Below are 27,642 nucleotides of genomic sequence, written 5' to 3'. Positions count from 1 at the left end.
GACTTTAATTAACTATCAAGAATACCTTTTCCATGACAGTTTTTTTTAAATTCAAATGTCATTTTTTTAGTCCCTGTTTTTCTTGCCCTTTTTTTTTTCAATCCCTGCTTTTCTTGCCACCCTACCATTACACAGACCAATTCAAGCACAAAGTACTATACAACACACCCATATATATGGAAACAAATAGTAAACACTTTAATATATGTACGTTAACATATACTTTGTAATATCTGCACAACCGTTGTAAATGGTTTGTACAATGATAGAATGAACATACATATTTTGGTGCCAATAAGTTATTTAAATAAGTACCTTTAAACCAAAATTTTGTTACCAAACCTACAAAAAGGCATATAAATCAATCAATTGCGCAAATATGGCTTCATTGCTCCAATGGATTCTTGCAAAACCTAGTAAAAAAACAAAATGAAATTTTAGGTTATGACTCTCTACACATCAAGATAAGAATATAAGAATGGTTTACATTTAGTTACATTCAGTTCATTTAACTACAACACATACACAGATTCACTTGAACAACACAGCACATTCACATCAACAACACATTCACATACATAGATTCACTTCAACAACACAACACATTCACTTCAACAACATAGCACATTCACATACACAACACATACATAACACAACACATTCACATACACTCCGCTTTTAACCATTCGAAGGGTAGCAACGATCTCCATACTAATATAACCACCACCAACAAGCACCACCTTTTTTGCTTTCTCCTAGAAGGGAAATGGAAGTCAATTGGAGTTGCAAAAAGTAAAATGTAGATTCCAAAGAGAAAAATTTACACAAGCTAGCAGTGTGTATTACTAATGAGGAAATTAGTGAATCTGCATCTGCAACATCTCGGATGTAGTGAACACCAGGTAGCCCACCACCGATCTTATCGGGAAATCTAAGAACAAGAGAGAAGAGATAGTGGAGCTTTTATCTATCTATTTGTATAGTAATAGAACTTATCAAGAACAATACGTTCTTGAAGAGCAATTATTGAAAAAGAAAGAATTGAAGCACCTTCAAGTTGTACATCCTATTTCTATTAAAAGGGCTCCATACTTGAGTAGTTTGCCTGAATTAGTTCTCAAGGTTTAGTTTTTTATATCAATACCCATAACTGGATCTTGATAAAACATCTGAAAGGCAAATAAGATTAGATACCCAAAGCATTTACTACACAGTGGACTATCTTAGAGATATAATTTAAAAAATAGACGAAAACTTTCAATTGCAAGCATTGCAAATTAGGAAAAGTCAACCAAAACTTACAATGAACAAAAACATACGCTCATCATACATAAGTATAAATTTTACTTCGTCCATGCCTACAATTCCAGAAAATATATCTAAAGATAACTCTATAATGACCCTAGTTTGGCAACTGCCATATTTCATATTTGGCAAGACAATAATGTAGTCGGTAACCTAACATTAACAACAATAGAAGTCGAGAACAGACTTTTCATCTTTTTTAGCAGGATAATAGACCTCCAATCTTAGGGAAAATAGTACATTTCAACTACCCCTAAGCTAGAATAATGAGCTAAGCTCACATTGATAGTCAGGAACAACTTTAACCATTTAAAAATAATGTAAAATTTTCACAATGATATGTCACAACAGTTATGAAATTATTATTAGTTATAATAACAAGGTGACAACATTTATATCTAGTGTTTCTGTAAAATTTATCACAAAAGCTATTATATATATAATTGAAAGGTACTGAAGACATAAATTATAATGAAAATTACCTTAATACCTTTATCCTTGTACCATTCTGGTGTTGCCTTTCCCAACCAGATCCAACACATGTATGAAACCCCTATAGACAAAAGTAAAATCGAATATGCTTAAAATTTGAATTCAAGTTACATAATCCAAACACAGAAGTGAAGAATTTCACTTAACAATCTGCTCTTAATAAATTCCAGAGCGAACTGACAAATGCATATTGCAATGATCTCAAAGAGTGATAATATCTTACAGACAAGCGAGTTGGTTTTTTATCAAGAGGAAACAAGTAACCTTTTGTCAAAGTCGAACGCTCGTACGGTGCAAACGCTTGGAATGCAATAGAATCAGTCCCAAAAAGATAAGAAATAGGTAAAATAATCGAATTGAATACCATTATCATCTAAATTATAGAATTTATACTAACATAAAATTATAAAACTAAATCATTTCCTTAGATACTATAGAAAGCCGTCCATCTGCCATCCCCTGTTCAACAAAAGTACCAGTAGCATAACCAGTAGCATTTCCACCACCAACAATCTCAAACCTAAAAAAAATATAATCCACAAGATTCATCATCCACTCTCAAAATCTAGAAGAAACAAAGCGAAAAAAAAAGACACGAACTCTTTATTGTCGTTGGCAATCCGTGGAGGTAGAAACGTAGCTTCTTTGGAAACGTCTGAAGGCAACAGAAGAAGGCCGTTGATGATGTACGAAAAAGGAAGTACAGTTCGGACACCAGAGAGACAGATCATTTTTTAGGGGGAGAGAGTTTGATGCTGCCGCCATGATGAATCTACGAACTGCAAAAGTGATCAACGATGAAAGATGAATGAGAAAAAGTTGCTGAAGAGGGATTGAGTGAAGAGTGTACACCTGAGGACATGGAAATTGGTGAGAGTGACAACATTAATTATATAATGGATTGGAATTAATTATTCGAAAAAAGGAGGATGAAGAAGATGGTGGCTGGCTCTAAGGGAGTTCCAAGGGTCATGATTGTGAATGTGTTATGAGAAAGTTTTGCGCTCCTTAATGGTTGACGCTAGATTACATGCACTCAGCTACATGAGCGGGCTTCGAAGGGTAGCAACGATGTTTAGGGGGAGGAGATGGGGACAAGGACGTTAAGGGAGCGGTGGTGTTCAAATGTTCTTTATGCTGCTTTTAACCATAGAAATTGTTACAAATTACTAACGAATTAGTTTCATCAAATTGAAAAATTTTAGAAAACTCCATAACGATTAAAATTAAGTGTTCATCATGAAGTATAAATATATTGGTACCTTGTTCACAAAATCAACGAGGTTGAGTTTTTCATGGTAGAGAGTTTCGAGAAGCTTCTGAAATGACGGGTTGACAGGAAGATCATCGATAACCCAAACGTCGTTGGTGGTGGTGACGATAGAACCGTAAATGGCAGATGTGTCTCTGAAGAGAGAGGGAAAAAGCTTAGAAAGGAAGGGGTTGAGTTGTCAGAGGGATGAAAATTTAAGGAAGTAAAGCAAATGTTGGATGACTTTTGCGTTTGAAGAAGGAAAGGGGAAATCGTTTTTGCAATTGAAGAAGGAAAGGGGAATGAAGGGTTTTTTAGTTCAGGGAGATGGAGAGATTTTGCACTTTGTTTCTTTTTTAATTTAAAATAACTTCTATTTCAATAAATTTGAATTAAAAAAAATATTTTACATTTACATATTATGATAACCAATAACTGTCATGTATTAGTGAAATCCGAAAACACCGTGTTTTCTTGCAAAAAACGCGCATTTTGACATTTTATGATATTTTTTTCTTCCCTCCTTTCAATTTGGGATGTAATGAACTGTCATAATAGGTCTTTTTTCTTGTAGTGATTGTATGCAAAAATGTTGTCAACAACTACATTGGTTCCATCATTTTCCTGTCATGACATAGTTTACCGAAATCTCATTATTATCCTTAGTTGTTTTATCTTCTTTAATATTCATGTGATGAGTCAAATTTTGGATTTCTTCTAGAACATGCATATAATTAGTCGAGCTATTGACTCTCTTTCTTTTTCGAGGATTTTAAGCTTTAGAACCAATAGGTCTACCGCACGTTTGTGGCGTGTTTTAGATTCATTAGTGACAACTTGTCGTATTTGGGATATCAATTTTCAATGGGACATTTGCAGCTAGTATATGTAACTTGGTTACTTTCTTTGCATTTACAAATGCATTTGGTAACTGATTTGCTATATTTTGCAAATGAATTATTTTCTAAACTTCAAGTTCACATTGATCTGAACAAAGATCCAAACAATAATGATGCATTCCACGTAATTTCTTTTTCCAACTTTTGAATTCCTCCTTCTGGTGTTGAAAAATTTGTCTCATTAAAATGTCAATCAACAAATTTTTGTCCAGTGAATACATTATTCATCAAGGGTTCAAAATATTTAATGGTTGAGGGAGAATCAAATTTAACATACATTCCTAGCCTCCTTTGAGAACCCATCTTATTAAGTAGTGGTAGAGTAATATAAACATATATTGCACATCCAAAAATTCTCAGATGAGAAATATTTGGCTCATCGTCACATGTTAATTGTAATAGTGAGTATTTGTGATAAGTGTTGGCTTAATATGCATAAGTGACCCAACATGCAAAATAGCATTTCCACATGCAGATGTAGAAAGCTTAGCTCTTATAAGTAATGGTCTAGCGATTAATAACTTTTTATAAATGATTATGCTAAACCATTTTGTGTATGAACATTGACTACACACTACAAGAAATTTGACCTTTAATGTCGGTTTAAAACCGACATTAAAGGGCTTTAATGTCACTTGACAACCGACATCTTTGATAGTGTTATTGAAGCCCTTTAATGTCGGTTTGGCTTTAATGTCGGTTTTAAACCGACATCTTTGATAGTGTTATTGAAGCCCTTTAATGTCGATTGGGCTATGATGTCGTTTTAAAACCGACATTAAAGAGGCCAATAATGTCAGTTTAAAACCGACATCAAAGGCTTGTTTTTGTCCATTTTTAGAAATTTATATTTATTTAATTGTTGTATTATTGTCCATTTTTTATAAACCAACATTGAATCCATATAGATAAATATTTTTTTCTCGCTCCAACAAATTAATATTATTTTAGAAACTACAATATTTATCTTTTACAAATACACAAAATGAAAACTTAATATTGTGTTTATATATACATTCTACAATAGTACATGAAACAAGATCCTAATACAAATAAGAAATCCTAAACGTCTTCTCAGTTTTCAACCTTCAACGATCGCCTGGCTATCTAGACAATCGCTTAGCTTTCAATCTGATGACTTCAATCATTCTACAAGCAATATCAAAATAAACCATTTAATCTGATATCATCTCCATTATTGCAAACAAACATGTCAAGCATAGTAATAAGCAGTTCTATAGCCTGTGGGGATTCATAGGAGAAAGAAAGGGTCCCCTGAAAAGGGAGGAATTAACAGCCAAAATCATTGACTTTCATTTACACCACATATAATACACACAGAAAGTTCAAAGGGTCTCCCAATCAGGTTCAAAACACAATGTTATTTATAATACAACCAGTTATGTCCACAAGTTCTTCACTATTTAACTAACCATTAGCATATGTTGCAAAAGGTTTAGTGACAAACCTGAGCCACTGAGACCTGTGAACCTTGTTACAATATGCATTTGTCGAGGAAGTGAGGTCTTGAGCACCATTTATGCCAACAAAAATTGATTACATAAAGAAGAAGAAGAAGAAAGTTAAAAGGCCTTCAAGTACTCATTTGTAGTGAAAATGTATCATTCATCATCACTAGACCTATTTCTCCTTCTGTCACACTATTTTGAATTAATATACATTTGGTACTAAATAGGGGAACCTAAATAAGCTTGTAAAACTCAATGCAACTTGAAAGCAAACAAGGATGAACAAGATTATATTCTGGAATTATGTTTTTTTTTTACATTCTCTTTTCGTTGCCATTATGTCTAAAAATATATATATAAATGCAAAGTAATCAAGACTGAATTTCGAACAAATCAACTCAGACCAAACCCAGTTTTAGTTTCTGCCAAGCATCTATAGGAATCTCAGTTAAGGGTACTATAAATAATAATAATAACAATAAAAAATAAATTGATTACCTTTTTTACTTAGCAAGATCATCTAACAAAAGCTCAATTAACATGTTAACATATTTTAGTATTTTCAGCACTACGAACCTACTTCCGCAGCTCTAGCAATTAATCCTACTTCCTAGTGAATGTTACCCATTTCTTTTCACATAGCAGCAGAGCATTTCTCCTTCCTTTTTCATCAATTCTACAGTGCCCTGTTCTTCAAATTATAAGTGTTGAAACCCAATTCATGAACTACAAAGCAAAGGTAACCCAAGAAGATACAACACTATGAATGCACGAAGATGAGGCAATTCATACCAGTGGAACCTAAACCTCTTGATGCAGAAAAAGGGAACTATACCATAAACACAAAGGGAACTATACCAAGGCAAGACCACAAAATACATAAGTGAGAAATCAGAGCCCTTGATGCGGAAAAAGTAAATGTCCAAGTCCAAAGAGATGTAAAAAACACATCAAATACAAATACAAATAAGAAGCAGAATGGTAGCATCTTGAAATCAAATCCAACAGACTTAAATTTACATTGAGATTCTGCACAAAATAAAATGCCCACGCCTTGTAGTTCTTATTAGCACCAACAATAGAACTGATGTAATAGTTCTTTTCCCACTGTTCCATTATCCATCCATTCCTACTTATTTTATATCAAATTTAACAAACACTTCAGAGAATACTACAAAGAATTGAAAACTTCAGTGATTGAAAGTTTACTTCACACTTCAAAGAATGAAAATGACCTTATGCAAGAAATACGGAGAGAGCTCAATATTGGAAGATATGAAATATAGAAAAATTATTAGACAAAAATGCATTTGAAGTAAACGAATCTATTAATTTATAACTATACGTTAAAAAATCTTATTATGAGACACGAAGAGTATTGGGTCATAGTTACACACGAGAGTAAGGAAGGAAGTTCTCCACAATTGTTAGTTCTCAGGAATCTATTACTTTCTTTAATTTTGTTAATTTTCCACCCTTTCGTGTTCTTCATGGTCTGATTTACAAGCACACAAAAAATACCAACTTCCATACTACTTCATTTGGACAAAAGTCAACATACAAGTTTTGAAAGATTCAAGTACAAACATGAGAAACATACTGAACTTTCTCACAATTCTACAATACAGCAAAATTAAATCCCAGTTGAAAGACACAAATTGAACTGATCCAAACCCTTCAACAATAACTCAATCCCCCACATTATCAAACTCAAATCAGCCAGAAACTCAAAATTAGAAACTAAAGACAACCCAAAACCATAAACCAAAAGAGAATCTAAAAAAGACCAACAAAACAAAAAAGTTACCTTCCTCTGGTGCCAATTCTGACAAGAGCAACCTTGGTCTTCTCTACCTGCTGCTCCACAGCAACAGAAGCTCTTATGAGACCAACCCCATGAAACTTCTTGGCGCCATTAGAGAAAGCCGGAGGTTTAAGGGAAAGTGAAGAGAACCCAAGAAGAGAAAGGGAACCATTTGAACCATTCGGGTGTTAGGAAAATCGCTCTTCTCCGACCAAGATTCGTTCGTGCCATTCTCTTCTCTGTTTAAGCGTATTATAAAATATGTTGTGGTTGGGTGTTATTAAAAGGTATATTTGTTGTAGTGACGGCGACGGTGGTGGCGAGGGCTGGACGTGAACATGGTTGAAGAAAAGGACTCCCGACGATGGTGGCAAGCATAACAGTGTTTGAAGAAAGTGAGGAGTGACGACGGTGGCAGCGGGCACGGGCTGGGCACGAGGGACGATGGTGGTGGTGGCGGCAGCGATTGTTCAGAGAAGAAAGGGAAGATTGTTAGATGAGAATGAGGAGGGAAGAAGAAATTGGAAGGATGAAATCGTGTGGGTGATTGAGAAAGAGTAAAGTAAGAGAGAGAAAGTCATTTTTTTATAAAATAAAAAATTAAAATTAAAATTAAAAAGGAGCTTTAATGTCGCTTTTCTAAACAAGGATGTTTAATGTCGGTTTTAGCTTTAATGTCGGTTTAAAACCGACATTAAACATCCGTCTTTTCAAAAACGACATTAAAGCTCTTTTTTCATTTTTTCCAACCGACATTAAAGGCCAGATTTGTTCTAGTGACATGATGTTAAACATATGTCCCAATTGAACATCCTGTAATGGTCTAATAATTAATTGCAAACATTTTATAAATGATTTTGCTAAACTATTTCGTGTATGAACATGAGCTACATAATGTTCAAGACTTATCCCAATTGACAAACGATAATTATCAAAAGCTTGGGATGCAAATTCATCATTATTATCAAGACAGATGACTTAATTGTATAATCCAAAAATTGCGGTCTTAACTTAATTATTTGAGCAAATAATCTTGCAAATGCAAAGTTTCAACTTGATAATAAGCACCCGTGTGACCATTTGCAAGATGCGTCTATTAATACCATAAAATACTTAAATAATCCACTTGGTGGGCTAATAAGTTCATATATATTACCATGAATTCTTTCTAAAATTATAGATGATTCAATTTTTTACTTTAACTATGATTCAATTTTTTACTTTAACTGGTGATGGTCTAATTACTAATTTGTCTTGAGAGCAAACATTATATGATATATAGTTCATTAGCTTGAAGAATCTTTTGGCTCTTTAATGAATATCTATGTGAACTTTCAATAATTCTTCTCATAATTATAGACTTCAGATTACCTAATTTGTCATGCCAAATAGCAAATATATTTGGATTCATAAACTTCAAGTTTATTATCTTATATGTTTTAATTACTCGCATATAAGTATAATATAATTTAGAAGATAAAACAAACAACTTTTTCAGCATACGTTTTTCATTTGAGACAATAGATATAATATAAAGATATTTTATCTCATTTTTTCTATTAGTCTTTATACGATAATCATTGCAACATATATCATTAAAATTCATTAGAATTTTCTTTAATTGACTAGAGAACAATGTGCTTTCAATTGTAAATTTTGTTTCTTCGTGGAAAATAATATTTGTTTTTCCAAATCTTTCAATTAGGTTTGCAGAACCTAATATTATATTAACTTTTGCTTCTAGCATTGTTAGTTTGAAAAAATATTTTTTACTTGTTAGTATTGTGTGCGTAATTGCATTCTCTATTCGAAATGTGTCTTCACTTCTTGTTTTTCAGTTATTTATTAAAAAAAAAACTATCTATACTTCTTCCTTAAACAAGTTAACTAAAATGAGAGAAACAAAACTTCTAAATATAAAAAACATTAATTATGATAAATTCCGAAAGAAAGTACATGCTATTTTTATCAAATATGCCAATTTTGTATGAGATTAAAAAATCTACCACATCCGAAATTTTCATAACGGATATATGAGCCAAATATATTATTAATCTGATACGCAAAATCTGCCTCCACATTTTTCTCATTCTTATAGAGCTTTCTCACTCTAAAGAATGAGATTATTGCGGTTTGTCAAGATTCGCAATTTTTCGTCCACCATTATTAAATTTTGCAATATTAAATATTGGTATCAATTGGTATTCATGACTTTTCAATCAATAACTTTGTTGTTTCATTCATCTAAGAGAAGACATTAAATAAGTGCATAATTATAATGTTTTTAAATTTCAATCGAGTTAGTCGACAATGATATAAATTCGGTCGGGTTGGTTCAGCTTTTCGAAAACCTCTCCTTAAACCAACCACCGATCTTTTTTTCATAAAAATCAACCATCGAGTATCGATTCGTTCTGTTTCAATTATTCGCAACGATATTTTAGGTGTTAGACGCTGACTCCCACTTAAAAGGGTTTTATTTTTTGCAATTTTACTTTTTTATTTGTTGGTTTGGTTCGGCGGGACCGGAGATCTATATAAAGCGTTTACCGGTACGAATCTTCTATATCTCACGCTCAGCCTTTGCCCACACAAAACCCTAATCGGCTGCCTCTCTCTCTCTGCTTCATTGAAGATCTCCAACTTTGTAACGATGGTAAGGCTATTATCCCCTTACCATTTCCTCTGAATTTTCTTCTTCTAATTCCTTCTCCTCTCTTCTTTTCTGCTTTTGTTTCTCCCAGACTTTCAAGCGCAGGAACGGCGGACGCAACAAGCACGGCCGTGGACACGTTAAGTTCATTCGGTGCTCCAACTGCGGGAAATGCTGTCCTAAGGTTATTGTTTTATGCATCTTTCTCCGCTATTCTTGCATGTATTTCTTGATAGTTTATTGGTAGCGGTCATTTACCCTTTTCGGAATTGGGCCATTTTGTGTTTTGTTAGGTTTAGGGTTTAACTAGTGTGTTTATGATTGGTTGATCTAGAAATTGCGAGGGATAAGTGCCTGCCAATTTCTGGGGATGTGATTTTTTTTATGTAGAGTATCTCTACGAATTTGAATTTATATTGTTGTTAAGTGATTGCTTGGGTGGTTTTTAAGATAGGTTAGAAAGGTAGACGTTTTATGAAAGGGTTTTGTTAAAATAAGATGGAATTATCGTAAGCTTTACAAAACTCAGCGCTTTATTAGGTCTGAGGCTCATCTGAAGGCAAGATTCTAACTTTTAGCCTTGGGACTTATGCCTTGGACTATAAAAGGATTGTTCTCTTATATGAGAAAGTTTAGCCTTCCCTGAAAATGCACCAAGGCTTAAAAGTCTTTACACCTCTTGGAAATATTAGAAAAATAACATAAAGTTACCCAGTTTCTATAGATGTAAAGGGTTACTCTGTGTTTGTAATGTTAATATATGACTTGTGGTAATTCAACACTCCCTACTATCTAAGTTTCAAAGCTATTGAAGATAAAACTGTATAAATATAACCCAATCTTCATGGTGGTAATGTTAACTTATTAGAAATTTGGCTGAACTATAAAAGTATCAATGAACTTCGCCATTTCTTTAAAAAACACCTCTTATTATTGCTAAAGTTGCAATGTATTATTCTTCACTTTTCCTATAATTTCCCAAACTACTCTTTAATTAGAAATTCATTAGAATTTTGAATGAAAATTGGAACCTAGAATGGATATGACAATGACTTTGAACAGAGTGGATTTGTATTCAAGTTTCAATTTTCTTTTAAAGTCTCCACCTCACTGTTTCAAGTTCCAATTTTCATCCAATATTTTAATAGATTTCTACTTTAAGGGTTGTTTTGAAATGCTTATTAAATGTTGAAACCACCTTCTGTCTTATGGGCAAAGAATATGGGTATTTTTGAATCATTGCATAAGCACACTAGTTTTGGACAACGTGATTTTTGAGTGCCTGTTGATGATTGAACAAGAGCGGTTCAATTTTATTTTTTCCAAGAGATAAAGTTGATTAAATCTAACTTCATTAATTTTGGTTGATGAGAATAGGACAAGGCTATTAAGAGGTTTCTCGTGAGGAATATTGTGGAGCAGGCTGCTGTCAGGGATGTTCAAGAAGCCTGTGTCTATGACCGTAAGTTATTCTGTTTTCATGATATATTTTGGTTGCTTTATTTCAAATAACAGTATTTTTGTCCGTGGCTGATGTGTATCCCTTCTTATTTTTCCTGTGCAGAATATACTCTTCCTAAGCTTTATGCTAAGATGCAGTACTGTGTTTCCTGTGCTATTCACTCACATGTTGTGCGAGTTCGATCTCGCACTGATAGAAGAAATCGGCAACCACCACAGCGTTTCATCAGACGCAGGGTTAGTCTTTGCATAAATTATTTATAATGTTTATTCATAACGAAGTAACCATATTAACAGTGAATTAAAACTTTTATGGTTTTGATTCATCATGAAGTATTGATGTTTCCATTGAGTTTAATAATGCTAGTTTTACTTTGCTAAATCCGTGCTTACATCATAATGTTTGAGGAGCTCAAATTTTTATGGTAGGTAGCAGAAAGAGTGTTTGCATCATAGTGTGACCTTTAACTCTTAAGCTTCTTTTATAGTCATTGAGGAATATGAGGAACTCCTAGGATCCATGTACAATTTCTAAAGATCAATTAATACAGAGATTTGTGAAATATTTTTATTTGGTATTTTGTTTGCTGGATGTTTTTTACCAAATGAATACATTAATGTTATTACTATGTATTAGAAAAACAATCCATCAGACATCATTATATTTAAAAAACTTGGTTCAAATGGTTCCCCCTACAAATACTTGCGGTTTCACATGTTAAACTCCTACTTGTTTTGATTATGTATATATTTTAGTTTAATGATGATAATATATTGATTCGTTGTATACTTCTTTGTACATGCAAGTCAGTCTTGTTCGCTGTCTAGTGGGTGCTTAAGCATGCCTACTTGTGGAAAATTTTGGTTTTATAGTAGCGATACTTGGAGTGCCTGTTACCTTATCCCATTTCTGTGTTTATTTCAGGAGGATCAGGCAAAGCCCGGTCAGCCAGGTCAAGCACCTCGTCCTGTTGGAGCCGGAAATCCTGCTCGTGTATAAAAGAAACCTTTTCATGGCTTCTACGAGTAAGCCGTAGGGATCTTTTATAGGCACTCTTTTATAGTTTGGTTGTTTCTTATGTGGATGAAAGTGAATTTTTGAATCAATATGGAAACAAACTTATCTGAGAATTTTGCAACTTGGAATGAGCTAAAGACCGGTAATTGAGTTATCCAATGAGTTTTCTTCACTTTCTTGTTTGGATTGGATTTTCTCCCATTTTCTAACAATATGGATTACGTCTGACCTTTTGGTCGAGATTTTATTTATGTCAGTTGGCCAGATTGTTTGGTTTTTCCTAATACGTATTGGAGGGGAAAACTAGAAAACATAAAATTAGATCAATGGGGAAAGAACTCCATGACATTAATTTTACCCAACAGGTAAGGTTATGGATACTATTCTTATTAATTTTTAGTCATATTCAAAGGTTAAGATAATGTTGATGGAAATATCCAAAGTCTTACTTTTTTGTAAATTTTGTTGTGAATACCAACCACAGTCGGTATTTTTGAAAAAATAATAATAAGAATAGGATAGATGCAAATATAGCAATTAGACTTAATATTGATTGGACTCAAAATGTTGGCAATATATAGCACAATGCAAAATGGTTGGAACCGTAGAAACAATCGTAGAAAAATTTAGATCTAAGAGGGAGTCTTTGAATCTCACAGATAGACTCATCCACAGAATAGGAGATTATGGATGAATTTATGAGTATGAATATGAGATCGAATAGTGTCATAATCGCAACTTCTTAAACATGGGATGAACAATTGTGCGGCTTAAAATTTGAAAATTGTGGACAAACTAACGGTATGATGTAGTCTTCTTTTATGTTTTAAGAGAAAATTGTTTTTTAAGACGTTTTGAGAGAATGGTTTTATAGAAATATTGTATGAACGGAAAGTTAAGATCGTAAAGAGTACAATAAGATTTGATTGGGGATTCAACTATGTTGATATTTTATGTTATTCGTAGATACTTTTTTTGTCTTTACTCTAAAAGACGGCCATCTCATTACTCTGTAAAAATTTCTTTTACGTTATTTTTTTTTTTGAGAAAACTTCTTTAGTACTCTAAAAGAATACCTTGTTTTCTTCTTGGAGTGTACATCAATTGGAAGGGTTGAAAAAGAATCTAAGGTTCCCAAATTGGTTTCTAAAGTTAACTTTTTTTGTTTTTTTTTTTTAATTTCCTTTCTTTCTTTTCTCTTCTGATTAATTATAATGGCATGTTTTTCAGATTTATTTTTGTTGGAATTTCAACTTTAATTTTGTTTTTACGGTAGTTTTAAATTTGTTATCATTTATATTATGGTGGTTTTAATTTGTTATCATTTGAGTTTACTCTTTTCTAAATATGTTGGGTTTAAGCCAATTGATTTTAAAAGGTTTATTTGATTGTTAATTTTTTATTTACTATTTATTAAATATGTTGCATATTTGGTATTAATTGATTAAACTTGTGAAAGGCATAATAATTTTTTAGATTTGATATTTATTTGTTGTATTATTTGTTCACCTGTTTTGCTATTATTTATTTATTTATTTATTATTATTATTATTTATTTTTCAATTTCTATAATTGAAAATATATATTTGTTTTTTTCCATATGAGTATAAAAATTTGAGATGAGAAAAAAAGTAATGTTCATTTATGAATTTTATGATTTAAACTCTATAAATATATAAAATTTCTCATTTTGAAAAAAATTAATTAGTAAATTGTTTTTAAACAAAATACATCAACAATTTTATATTTTAAAATGAGACTGAGCAATGTTTTCTTTGAAATTTATTAATTCTTTAGATATATGAAATTTTTCATTAAATGCCTATGATGGAGATCAAAATATCAAACTTTGATATTTTAGTATATAAATAAGAAATCATTTTTTGAAACAAAAAATAATTTCATTTTTCTAATGGCTTACATACCGCTTAGTTTTTTGTTTTTAGATGTGAAGAGACATTTATAAAAACCAAATAAAAACCTTTGTTTTGTGATTAAAAGATAAATTTTGGTAACCATTTTTATAGGTATTGTAGGGTGTTAACACTTTCCATATATACAACTGACTCCCGAACCTAAATCTGAATTTACGTGGACCAATGTTTTTTTGTGATCAATCACACTTTAATATGATTGGTGGTGACTTTACACCTATTATTTAATAAGATCACATAATTAAGGGCGTCGATCGCTCCACATCGCAATCATGTCACGATACCTGTTATCATACTTAATTATTGTTAACCAAAATATAGTTTTTCATGTTTATTGTTTATAACTGTAAATATGATGGAAGCATACAATATTTGTAATGGTAATAATAATAGTATCATAACCTCAAAGTTGGCTACATGTAAATTTCGAATTCAATCAAATTGAACTCCATCAATTCTTTAATCTTATACATTTTTTATTATAACATTCAAAGTGGACTGTACATTTCATTACAATTACAGAATATAGATAAATATTAACAAAATGTAATCAAATAACACACTTTTCATATTACCATCGAGGTATTTATGGGCAGGTAAATGTGACTTTAATTATTAGTCTATTATTAGCCTTAAATAATATTAAAAAATGATATAATGAATATAAAAGATAAGAAAAATTGTAAAAAATAGCAAAATATACTAAATATTTGCCTTTCAAAATGGGTTAGATTTTTGTGTTTTAGTAACCATTATTTTTAAAGAACTCCGAAATCAATTATATTACTATAGAATAAGAAATTCTGAAACCGATCATAAATTGACATGTAATTTACCAAAATAATTGCATTTGGAATTAACTAAAAATTGACATGCATTCCAAATTAAAATTAAAGACAAATTGGTCAATTTTAATGAGGCTACGTATCTTTATTATGACAATTGAATCAAATAGATTCAATTAAATATTATTTAATTGGGCTAAAGTTCAATTAAGCAAAAAAAAAAAAAAAAAAGCTTAATTTAGCCCAAAGGTCAAATATGACCGAGATCCATGTAGTTGAGTTCATAGGTCTATGGACCAACTAGGCTCAAGTCCATAAAGACTCTTGAACTCTATAAATAGAGAAGTTTTCTTCATTTGTAGCTGTTGGAAATTTTGAATTTAGAAGGTTTAGAGAGAATTCTCCTAAGAGCTAGAAGACTCCCTAACTCCTGAAGCCGACCAACCCTCGAAGATTGAAATTCCTTTGAAGATACAAGTTTTCTTTTAAGACTTCAACTTCAAGAACATCATGTTCTTTGCTTCCTCAAATCAAGTGTAAGCATCCATTCGAGAGAGAATCAGAGAATCAAGTACTAGAGATCGAATCACATCACATCAAATCAACATAAATATAACATCAATACAAGCTCAACTCCACGAATCAAATTTCTTTGGAAATATTGTGTGAACAAATTGGCACACCCAGTGGGACCTCTCAACCTCTCATTTCCCTCGAAACTCAAAACAACAAACCAACTAATGGCACTAAGGAAAGTTGTATCCAAAGCTACTGTCACAAATGATGCTTACACTAGTCTTGTCATCCAGAGTCATTCAAAGAGGAGCATGCAAGAACAAGAACAAAGTGCTATCCTCACAAAGAAAAGTTTGGAGCAACTAATAGAATCTTCTAAAGATATGATAATCATCAGAGAGAATTCTTTATTCGATAACTCTACTCCTACTTCTGATCTATTAGAGAAAGAATCACACCTTGAAGTAGTGTTTGTCATGATGACAAATGTAATGGCCGAGGCCGCCATGGTGGAAATGGAAGGAAAAATTAACCTCTTGATGAAGGTTGTTGAGGAACAAGACTACAAAATCGTAGCTTTGAGAGAGTAGATGCAGACTCCTGAAACTGCTGAGTTGAGTCAAACTTATGTTGCCAAAACTATTGACAAAGAGAAGAATGTGGTGCAAGAAAGCCAACCACAACAACAATTAGCTTCTGTTGCTTCCCTCTCAATTTAGCAGCTACAAGATATGATCGTAAATTCCATTAGAGCTCAGTATGGAGGACTGTTGCAAATTTATTTCATATACTTTAAGCCATACATCAAAAGAATCAACAACTTAAGAATGTCGGTTGGGTCCCAATCTCCAAAATTCTAGCAATTAAATGGAAAGGACAACACGAAGCAGCACATCGCCCACTTAACAGATGGAGAGCTCTAAGTCTTGACTACAATGATTGGCTTTCGAACTATAGGCTGTGGAAATGTGCATCCAAGGCATGCACTTGGAGCTTCTTTACATTTTGTAGGGAATAAAACCTCGCACATTTGAAGAGTTGATAACTCGCGCCTACGATATGGAACTAAGTATCGCCTACATGGGAGGAAAAGATTTCTTACTTTAAAAAATGAGGAGTGACAAGAATGAAATTAATAACACTAAAAAGATCACAAATAGAGTCATAAATGAGTCAATAGTTGTTCAAAAGACTTCATTAAAAAAAATTTCTAAAAGAAAAGAAATAAAAGTTGAAAGAAAGCCATGATGGCGATGAAAAGCGACACCCAACTCTTAGAGAAAGATAGGAAAACTTTCCATTTCCTGACTTGATGTTGCAGACATATTGGAGTAATTAATAAAGTAACAACTTATTCAGTTGCCAGATTGCAAACGACTAGAGCATGTAGGAAAAGTTGATGATCCCAACTACTATAAGTACCATCAGCTTATTAGTCGTCCTGTTGAAAAGTGTTATATGTTGAAGGAGTTGATTCTAAAGTTGGCTCGTGAAAAAAAGATCGAGCTAGATATTGATAAAGTGGCTCAGATGAATCGTGCTACAGTCGAGATGACTTTAAGTGTTCCCCCATTAACACAGTTTTAGGATCAAAGGCAAAACTTAATTTAGTTAGGGACTTTTAAACCTATAGTTGTCCAATTCCAACAAAGGATCGTGACGATAGACTTTCAAAACAAAGAAGAGCATGTTAAGGATGATGGCAAAGGATAGATAGTCATGACTCGTCAAAAAGGGAGACAACCAAATTTCATTCAAAAGAAGTCTTCATTCCATCAAAAGCATGCAAAAGGAAGCATCTTCCATAAAAAGAAGGAAAAAAGGATCAAGAAGATGTGGAAGTCTATGCCTATCAAAGGAAAAGACGAGGACTTGCTCCAACCTCGACGGTCAATAACTTTGATAGAATTCCTCCCAAGAAGCTTCTTTTTGATCATCTAGAAGAAGTATTAGAAGTCATTGCATGTCATACTGTCAGTATAGTAGAAGTCGACAACAATTATGCATCTTTTGAAGAAGTCAACAATTCAAATGAAATTAAGCAAAGGACTTCTATCTTTGAACATATCAAGCTTTCAACTACTCGATCTTTAGTCTTTCAAAGATTAAGTATGACCACGAAGGAAGAAGAAAATTAATGTCCAACGTCTACTTCCACTCAAACTTCAGCTTTCAAAAGGCTAAGTATCTCCACATTGAAGAAAGATCGACCTTCAACATCTATTTTTTTATTGTCTAAAGATGACAAGCGATCAATATGAAAGAGAGATGAAGACATTGAAGGCAAAATTATTTCATGAAAAAAATAATGATGACGGTAAGATTCATAGTCGTGTCCCATCAAGCATGAAGAGGAAGTTGTCTGTTGACATAAATACAGAAGATTTCTTGATAGTGAAACCAAGACTTATTATATTCACCAATCCTACAAACGAAGGAGGTGAACAAATCCTTGATGAAAATATGAGTTGCTAAATTTGTAAAGCTCCTTATCGCAAGAACTTAAACTGCATGGTGCTCCTAGCTCACAAATGCTTAAAAGATGAATGTTAAAAAAAAAACTAAGTTAAACTACGTTATGACTTGATCCCTATATCATAAAAGGGTATATAGGCATCTTAATGAAAACTTTAAGTTCAGTCCAATAAAAGAGACAAATCAATTGAACTAAGTTATAAATTGATCTCTATATTATAAAGGGTACATAGGCAACTTAAATTAAAGAAATTTAAGTTTAGTCGTGTATTAAAAAAAAGAAGAAAGAAAGAAAAGGCCCTTTAGCTAGGCTATAATTAATGCGTTATTTATCACGAATGATACCAAACAATTTGAATATATATGAATACCAATTAAATGAGAAAAAGAAACAACGATAAGTTGCATTCAATAAGAGGAAAATGAAAAGTCAAATGATTAAAGAGTAAAAGTTTTATTACAAATTTCTGACTTGAAAGTTAAAATAGCAAAAATGGATAAGTAAGAGGAGGCAGTGAATCAAGGGGTCCATTTAAGGTTCTTCAGCTCCTCTAGTGTATTTTCTAAAGATTCATGAAGTGCTGACAACATATTTGCATCGACATCTCAACGATGGTGACACATTCAAGTTTGTCAATTTCCTCGCAAGTCTTTGAAATCTTATGCTGCATCTGCTTCAGCTCCGTGTCGTTCTTGGAAATTATGCCAGAAAGTTTGGTAGACTCTATCCGTACCACTTTTAGTTGTGCTTCTAGTTTAGCCTTCTTGGTGGATAGTCATGCAAGGCGATGTTTTATAGTGCTTGTCTCCTCCAATATACGGTTCTCATCAAGTCGCAGAGTCTTCACAGAACCTTTCGCCTCCGTTAGTTGAGCATCCTTAGTTGATTGGTTGAAAATTGAGAAATGCATTTGATTATCATTCTCGACACCTTGGAGGTAACCACCCACAAGCTCTCCAAAAAAGGTAAGGTTGTTGCTGCCACTCATTGCAATTGCATCAAAGATCTTACACATTTCTGGTTCAAGGTTACTTACTCGCTAAAAAGGATACAAATAATCTTCTGTCGTAGGCCTTCCCACACAGTTATGGCATTATCCCGTCGGATATCAGAAATTAAGTTGTCTGCACAAAAATGAGAAATCTCAGAAGCTACGATAGGCTTCGTTCCTTCCACTTGTTGAGGGGACCACTTGATCACAAGAGGACGAGTAGACACAGTAGTTGCACCTATAGGTGTCTTAGAGGGGGAATGAGATGATCTATCAAATGTAAGGTAATCACAGTGTTTTTCAAGCCACTAGACCTTATAGTGGGAAGTAATATGGTTGCTCGGATTGAGGGCAGACATAAAAATATATACTTGAGAAAGTGTGTTCTCGTGGACATAAATCATCTAATAATAGCGTACGTTAACAAAATCAATTTTGAAAATTTTCTTGACTAAATCATTTAGCACGACTTGATAAAACGCAAATTGCTGACTAAAGCGACAAGGAATATAAGGTTCAATAACCTAGAGGATCCACATTGTGAGGATAAAAAACAAGAGCGAATGGTTATAATGAATAAAACATTCCATTTAATTAACTTTCCATCATCCATTAAGAGTTCGTCTTTATTCTTTGCTTGAAGGCACGTGTGCCATGACACATACTTTCCTTTGTGAATATGTGTACGAGCCTCAAAATTAGTAAAGTATTTGGCCTCACCTTCACTAGAAAACTCAACCATACATGGACCCTTAAGACTCGTAGGGGCCTTAATTATAATGAGTGTTGAAGTAAAGAGCAAGTCACCTATGAACATAGTGAAGAGGAAAACATGCATTGGAATGACCAAGTGACGAAGTAGAATCATGAATCTGGTGTAGGCCTTTATAAATATCGGCTAGAACAAGGATAGAAAGGCTAAAGGTGTACCCTTTCGCCATGTGGCTAGCAACCTTAAAGACCTCCGGACGAAGGAAAAGTTTTTTGTTAGGAAACACAAACACACACAACCAGCAAGAGAGAAATGTCGCTAGATAGGTTTTGTCCTTATGTTCTTCAACGACGCCTAAATTAAGGAATATATTGAGTTCAGCTTCAGACCAGTTAGAATGTCCAGTGGAAATTCCATATGGATTATAGAGCAAGGGCGAGAATTTTTTTCGGCTTCATTATTATTGGGAATGGTTAAAGCTTGTTGTTGCTAGAAATACGACGGTACTAAAGTGAGCTCGCTTATTCAATGCTCTAATGACCTCCTTGTACACATATGATCGCAATAGCGACATTGTTCGGACTTTCTGTGATGCATGGTGTCCTTCAACAAACACCTTTCACACCTCCTTGTGAGTGAAGGGGCATTATTTCTGGGTTACGCGATCTGAAGTAAAATATCCGAAGCCACCAACTCGAAAGTCGAAAAAAACTTCTCGCCCTTGCTCAACACATAATTCAGATGAAATTTCCATCAGAAGTCTTGACTGGTCTGAAACTGAACTCAATCTATTCCTTGATTTATGCGTTGCTAAAGAACACAAGGAAAAAACCTATCTAGCAACATTTCTCTCTTACTGGCTATGTTTGTTTGTGTTTCCTAACAAACAACTTTTCCTTCATCTGGAGGTCCTTAAGGTTGCTAGCCACATGGCAGAAGGCTACACCTTTAGCCTTGCTATCCCTATTCTAGTCAATATTTATAGTGGCCTACGCCAAATTCATGATTTTACTTCGTCACTTAGTCATTCCAATGCATGTTTTCTTCTTCACTATGTTCATGGGTGATTTGCTCTTTACTTCAACACTCATTATAAGGCCCCTACAAGTCTTAGGGGTCCACCTATGGTTGAGTTTTCTGGTGAAGGTGGGGCCAATTACTATACTAATTTTGAGGCTCGTACACATATTCACAAAGGAAAGTATGTGCCATAGCATGCGTGCCTTCAGGCAAAGAATAAAGACGAACTCTTAACGGATGATGGAAAGTTAATTAAATGAAATGCTTCATTCTTTGTAAGCATCCACTCTTGTTTTTTATCCTTACAATGTGGATCATCTACGATTATTGAACATTATATTCCTTGTCACTTTAGTCGGTAATTTGGGTTTTATCAAGACATGCCATATGATTTAGACGAGAAAATTTCCAAAGCTGATTTTGTGAACGTACACCATTATTGGATGATTTGTGTCCGTGAGAACACACTTTCCCAAGTATATCTTCCTGTGCCTGCCCTTAATGTAAGCAACCATATTACTTCCCACTATAAGGTCTGGTGGTTTACAAAACACGATGATTACCTTTAAGGAGTGCAACATTTGATAGATCGTCTCATTCCCCCTCTTATCAAATCCAAAACCACCAAGATAATCGAGAATAATTTTGATAGTGGAAATAAAAGATATGCTCCTCTAAAACTGAGGAATGACCCATGGGAAAAATTGAGGGAGGTACAAAAAGTTTGGTGGATAATTCGACCCCTCCTGCACGATTTGAACTTCTTGCTAGAAGTGGCATTTACAATGTGGGTAAGGACATCCACATATTGACAACCAACAAGCGCCCTTTAAAACATGCTGAAGATAATCAAAGCAGCAATGATGATCGTCATTTGAAGAGACCCCAAAGGTCTGTTAAACAATCAATTGGTGATGAAAAGCCTCCTATTGAAGTTCCCGACGTCACACAGTTTTTTGACATTAACTCTCCCATGGTTTCTTTTCATTCCCTTTTATTATTATTATTATTATTATTATTATTATTATTATTATTATTATTATTATTATTATTATTATTATTATTATTATTATTATTATCATCATCATTATTATTATTATCATCATTATCATTATTATTATTATTATTATTATTATTATTATTATTATTATTATTATTATTATTATTATTATTATTATTATTATTATTATTATTATTATTATTATTATTATTATTATTATTATTATTATTATTATTATTATTATTATTATTATTATTATTATTATTATTATTATTATTATTATTATTATTATTATTATTATTATTATTATTATTTGACGTACCCGTTTTACTCTCAATCTCATTTCTTATTGTTAACATTATTTTGCAGTCCTCTTTAGGTGATCGTGTCTTACACATCGAAGGAACCTCAAAGCTGATGGCGAGCCCAAAAGTCCCTTCAACGAGTGAAAACTCTAAGACACCTATAGGTGCAACTACTATGTCAACTCATCCTCTTGTGATCAAGGGGTCCGCTCAACAAGTGGAAGGAACGAAGTCTATCACAGCTTTTGAGATTTCTCATTTTTGTGCAGACAAATTAATTTATGATCTCTGATGACAGATTGCCATAACTTTGTGGGAAAGCTTACGATAGAAGATCATTCGTTTTCCTTTTGAGCGAGTAACTAGCCTTGAACGAGAAATGCATAAGATCTTTGATGCAATTGCGACTAGTGGCAGCAATGGTTACTTCCAAGGTGTCAAGAACCATAATCAAATGCATTCCTCAATTTTGCTCCAATCAACTAAGACTCTGCAACTTGATGAGAACCGTATATTGGAGCAGACAAGCACTATCAAACGTCGCCTTGCACGACTATCAGCTAAGAAGGCTAAACTAGAAGCAAAATTAAAAGTGGTACGGATAATTTACCAAGCATAATTTCCAAGAACAACATGGAGCTGAAGCAGAAGTAACATGATATTTCAAAGACTTGCGAGGAAATTGACAAACTTGAATGTACCCCAATCGTTAGAGATGTCAATGCAAAAATTTGTCAGCACTTCATGAATCTGTAGAAAAGACACTAGAGAAGCTGAAGAACCTTAAATGGAACCCTTGATTCATTGCCTCCTCATATTTATCCATTTTTTCTATTTTAACTTTCGAGTCAGAAATGTGTAATAAAACTTTTATTCTTTGATCGCTCGACTTTTTATTCTCCTCATATTGAATGCAATTTCTCGTTGTTTCTTTCTCTCATTTAATTGGTATTCTTATATATTTAAATTGTTTGGTAGCCATTGTGATAAATGATGCTTTAATCATAGCCTAGCTCAAGGGCCTTTTCTTTCTTTTTTCTTTTTTAATATATGACCGAACTTAAATTTCTTTAAGTTGCCTACGTACCCTTTATAAATATAGGGATCAAGTCATAACATAGCTCAACTTAGTTTTTTTTAATATTCACCTTTTAAGCTCTTGTGAGCAATGAGCACCATGTAGTTTAAGCTGTTGCAATAAGGAGTTGTTCACTTCCTTCGTTTGTAGGATTGGTGAATATAATAAGTCTTGGTTTCACTGTCAAGGAACCTTCTATATTTATGTTAACAGACAATTTCCTCTTTATGCTTGATGAGACACGCCTATGAATCTTACAGTCATCATTGTTTTCTTCATGAAATAGTTTTTCCTTCAATGGTTTTATCTCTTTTATGTTGATCTTGTCATCTTTAGACAATAAAAAATAGATGTAGAAGGTCAATCTTTCTTTAATGTCGAGATATTTAACCTTTTGAAAGTTGAAGTTCGAGTGGAAGTAGACGTTGGACATTGGTTTTCTTTTTCTTTCGTGGCCATACTGAATCATTGAAAGACTGAAGATTGAGTAGTTGAAGACTCGATATGATTAAATACAGAAGTTCTTTGCTTAATTTCATTTGAATTGTCAACTTCTTCAAAAGATGCATAATTGTTGTCCACTTCTACTATGCTGACAGTATGACATGCAATTACTTCTAATACTTCTTCTAGATGATCATCAATGAAGCTTCTTGGGAGGAATTCTATCAAAATTTTCGACCATCGAGGTCGGAGGAAGTCCCCATCTTTTCCTTTGATAGGCTTAGGCTTCCACATCTTCTTATTCCTTTTTTTTCTTCTTTTTATGGGAGATGCTTCCTTTTGCATACTTTTGATGGAATGAAGACTTCTTTTGAATGGAATTTGGTTGTTTCCCTTTTCAACGAGTCATGAATATCCATCATTTGCCATCATCCTTAACATGCTCTTCTTTATTTTGGGAGTCTAGCGTCACGATCCTTTGTTGGAATTGGACAACTATATGTTTGGAAGTCCCAAACTTAATTAAGCTTTTCCTTTGATCATAAAACTGTGTCAATGGTGGAACACTTAAAGTCATCTCGACTACAACATGATTCGTTTGAGCTACTTCATCAATATCTAGCTCGATCTTTTTTTACGAGCCAACTTTAGAATCAACTCCTTCAACACGAAACATTTTTCAACAGGGTGACTTATGACCTAATGGTACTTACAGCAGTTGGAATCATAAACTTTTCCTCTTGCTCTGGTCGTTTGCATTCTGGCAGCTGAATAAGTTGTTTCTTTTTCGATTGCTCCAACATGTCTGAAACATTAGAGTCAGGAAATGGATAAACTTTTTCTTGTCTTTCTCTAAGAGTTTGGCGTTGCTTTTCATCACTATCATGTATTTCTTTCAACTTTTGTTTCTTTTCTTTTAGAGAAAGATTTCAATGAAGTCTCTTGAACAACGATAGACTCATTTATGACTCTATTTACAATCTTTTTAGTGTCATTAATTTCATTCTTGTCACTCCTCATTTTTTTAAGTAAGAAATCTTTTCCTCCCATGTTGGCAATACTCAATTTCATATCATAGGCACGAGTTGCCAACTGTTCAAACTTGCGAGGTTTTATTACTTGCAAAATGTAAATAAGCTTCCAATGCATGTCTTGGGTGCATATTTCCACAGTAGATAATTTGGTAAGCCGATCCTTGTAGTCAAGACTTAGAGTTCTCCATCTGTTAATGTAGTCGATGACTAGTTCTCCCTTTTGTTGTCTTGTGTTTGTAAGCTTCATCATGTTTACAATGCGTCTGGTGCTGTAGAGGTGATTTAGGAACTCTTTTTCTAGTTGTTCCCACATGTTAATGACTTCTGGCTCTAGATCAGTATACCACTCAAAAGCATTTCCTTTCAAGCTTCGAATTAACTGTTTGACTAGTTGGTCTCCACTTGATCCTGCGTTCTCGCATGTTTCAACAAAGTGGGTGATGTGCTGCTTCGAGTTGCCCCTTCCATCGAACTGTTGGAATTTTAGAGGTTGGTACCCAAGCGACATTTCCAAGTTGTCGATTCTTTTGGTTTATGACTTAGAGTATATGAAAGAAGTTTGCGACAGTCCTCCATACTGAGCTCTAATGGAATTCGCGATCATATCTTGTAGCTGTTGAACTGAGAGGGAAGCAACAGAAGTTGATTGTTGTTGTGGTTGGCTTTCTTACACCACATTCTTCCCTTTGTCACCAGTTTTGGCAACAGGAGTTTGACTCAACTCAGTAGTTTCCTGAGTCTGCATCTGCTCTTCTAAAGTTGCGATTTCGTGGTCTCGTTCCTCAACAACCTTCATCAGGAGGTTAATTTTTCTTTTCATTTCCGCCATGGCGGCCTCAGTTGTTACATCAACTATTATGACAGATACTACTGCAAGATGTGATTCTTTCTTTAATAGATCAGAAGTAGGAGTAGAGTTGCCGAACAAAGGATTTTCTCTAATGATGATCCCATTTTTAGGAGATTTCATTAGTTGTTCCCAACTTTTCTTTGTAAGGATAGAACTTTGCTCTTGTTCTTGCATGCTCCTCCTTGGGTGACAAGTCTAGTGTAAGCATCGTTTGTGACAGTAGTTTTGGATGCAACTTTTCTTAATGCCATTAGTTGGTTTGTTGTTTTGAGTTTCGAGAGAGAGATGAGAGGTAGAGAGGTCCCACTAGACGTGTCAATTTATTCACACGATATTTTCGGAGAAATTTGATTCGTGGAGTTAAACTTGTGTTGATGTTGTATTTATGTTGATTTGATGTGATGTGGTTCAGTCTCTAGTACTTGATCCTCTGATTCTCTCTCGATTAGATACTTACACTTGACTTGAGAAATCGAAACACGTGATGTAGTCTTGGAAGAAAGCTTGTATTTTCAAAAGAATTCAATCTTCGAGAGTTGGTCAGCTTCAAGTGTTAGGGAGTTTTTTGGCTCTTAGGAGAATTCTCTCTAGACCTTCTAGAGTAAAAAATTTCCAACCCTCACAAATGAAGAGAACTTCTCTATTTATAGAGTTCTCGGTGGACTTTTATGGACTTTGACTCAACCACATGGGTTTGAGTCATATTTAAGATTTGGACTAAATTAAGCTTATTTTGTGCTTAATTGAATTTTAGCTCAATTAAATAATATTTAATTAAACCAAAATAATTAATTTGATCTAATTGTCATAATAAAGACATGTGACATAATTAGAATTGATCAATTTTTTCTTTAATTTTAATTTGGGACACATGCTAATTTTTAGTTAATTCCAAAAGCAATTATTTTAGTAAATGACGTTTCAACGTGTGATTGGTTCCAAAATTTCTTATTCAATAACTACAATTATCTTTCACATGAGTGTTCCTTGGTGTATTTTCTCTCTTGGCAATGTGTCAACATAAATCTAATTAATGATTATGTCAAAACACCATTACGAATCATGTGAGGCATCATAGTTTGGTGGTAGTTAACATGTCAGAGGTCAAAAATTGAATCCCTATTCCCAAATGAACATTTTAATGATGTTCAAAGTCCTTTGCTCCTAGCAAAGGCTCCATAGGAGTTGAGGGTCCTTCATATTCGCTTTCCATTTGATCCATGAGTTCCTTTGGTTCATGAATATGGATAAAAAAAAGTCCAGAGGCAGAGTAGGTGCAAAGCGAAATGACTATGAAGGAGTCCTTATATTTAGAAATAACTCGACTCCAAATGGGCTATGACAATTCTAGTTTCAGTTCCATAAACGAGTCCAACAAGAGAAGTCCTAGGAGAAAGAAAGTTCAGTCAAGAAAGCATGGATCCCGCTTCCTTTTCCTTATACGCTTCTTAGGCTTTGCTTTCTCTTTCGTTAGTATTAAAGAAAGCCCGACAGAGCAGAAGGAAAGCCTAACCTTCGGAGTAGTGTATTTTCGTACTCAAATCACCCGCAAATTGTTCGCCCTACTAATTATGGGAAACCTGACTTCTCCAAAAGCACACAAAAAGTGAATCTACTAACAGAAAAGGAAGAAAAAAGTTCATTGAGTTGTCAGCCACACTATTTGCCTTGGCTTCGAGCAATTGCTCTAGCCGATCATCCGATCTTTAAAGATCGAGTTGTTTTCTATTAGAGGAAGATTCAGAAGACACTAATTTATAAGAATGAACGAATGTACTTCAGTATGAATGAAGTATTTAATTGTTGAGAAGTTACTCAATTTAAGAAAAAAAGAAAGCAATAGCCCATTTAAGTAATTGTCCAATATTTTTTTAAATCATTACTGACTTATTTATGAGGTTATATCAAATTATGGTGTTAAAATTTTAAGTTTTATGAATTAAAAATTTATAAGTTAATCTTGTCTTTATTCCATCATTGAAATTACTTAACTTTGAACTATGCATATATATTATATATCCCCTTATAAATAGTCTTTCAAATTGTTAACTTCATATCAATGGCTAATTTCATTTTCTTATTTGTATTATTTACTTCTTTCGTCATATTTGTCATAAGGAATGTTCATATTGTAATTAAATTTT

At 33.5% G+C, this 27,642-nt stretch overlaps 2 protein-coding genes and 1 long non-coding RNA gene across 35 annotated transcripts; 1 reads left to right on the top strand and 2 right to left on the bottom strand.

Annotated features, from left to right (window-relative positions):
- Positions 1-175: 175 nt before the first annotated feature.
- On the bottom strand, positions 176-3,381 carry LOC103496739 (monodehydroascorbate reductase 5, chlorplastic-like). Of its 33 annotated transcripts, none has more exons than XR_007824093.1 (7): positions 3,060-3,381; positions 2,398-2,576; positions 2,195-2,317; positions 2,021-2,097; positions 1,788-1,858; positions 1,051-1,105; positions 489-931 (listed from the first exon to the last, which is right to left on the bottom strand). XR_007824093.1 is itself a non-coding variant. In XM_051090724.1 (6 exons), exons 3-6 carry the CDS (start codon positions 2,168-2,170, stop codon positions 343-345), a joined length of 399 nt encoding a protein of 132 aa, XP_050946681.1. In that variant the 5' UTR covers positions 2,171-2,317; positions 2,398-2,576; positions 3,060-3,381; the 3' UTR covers positions 176-342. The 33 variants fall into 33 exon arrangements, 3 of the variants coding, with proteins under 3 accessions (XP_050946681.1, XP_050946682.1, XP_050946680.1); XR_007824091.1 differs by having other exon boundaries at positions 2,062-2,097; XR_007824078.1 differs by adding an exon at positions 176-413 and having other exon boundaries at positions 825-931; positions 1,788-2,317.
- Positions 3,382-4,853: 1,472 nt separating this feature from the next.
- On the bottom strand, positions 4,854-7,791 carry LOC127151262 (uncharacterized). The gene is made up of 2 exons (XR_007824073.1): positions 5,417-7,791; positions 4,854-5,097 (listed from the first exon to the last, which is right to left on the bottom strand). It is a non-coding gene; the product is annotated as an uncharacterized LOC127151262 (long non-coding RNA).
- A 1,921-nt stretch (positions 7,792-9,712) lies between these two features.
- On the top strand, positions 9,713-12,525 carry LOC103496738 (40S ribosomal protein S26-1). The gene is made up of 5 exons (XM_008458719.2): positions 9,713-9,877; positions 9,966-10,058; positions 11,252-11,336; positions 11,439-11,572; positions 12,261-12,525. The coding sequence occupies exons 1-5, from the start codon at positions 9,875-9,877 to the stop codon at positions 12,333-12,335; spliced, it is 390 nt and encodes a 129-aa protein (XP_008456941.1). The 5' UTR covers positions 9,713-9,874; the 3' UTR covers positions 12,336-12,525.
- Positions 12,526-27,642: the final 15,117 nt, after the last annotated feature.

Source organism: Cucumis melo, chromosome 10 (genome assembly GCF_025177605.1).
Source record: "Cucumis melo cultivar AY chromosome 10, USDA_Cmelo_AY_1.0, whole genome shotgun sequence".
NCBI lineage: Eukaryota > Viridiplantae > Streptophyta > Magnoliopsida > Cucurbitales > Cucurbitaceae > Cucumis > Cucumis melo.
Note: the sequence above shows the minus strand (reverse complement) of the source record. Positions and strands in the feature narration are given on the sequence as shown.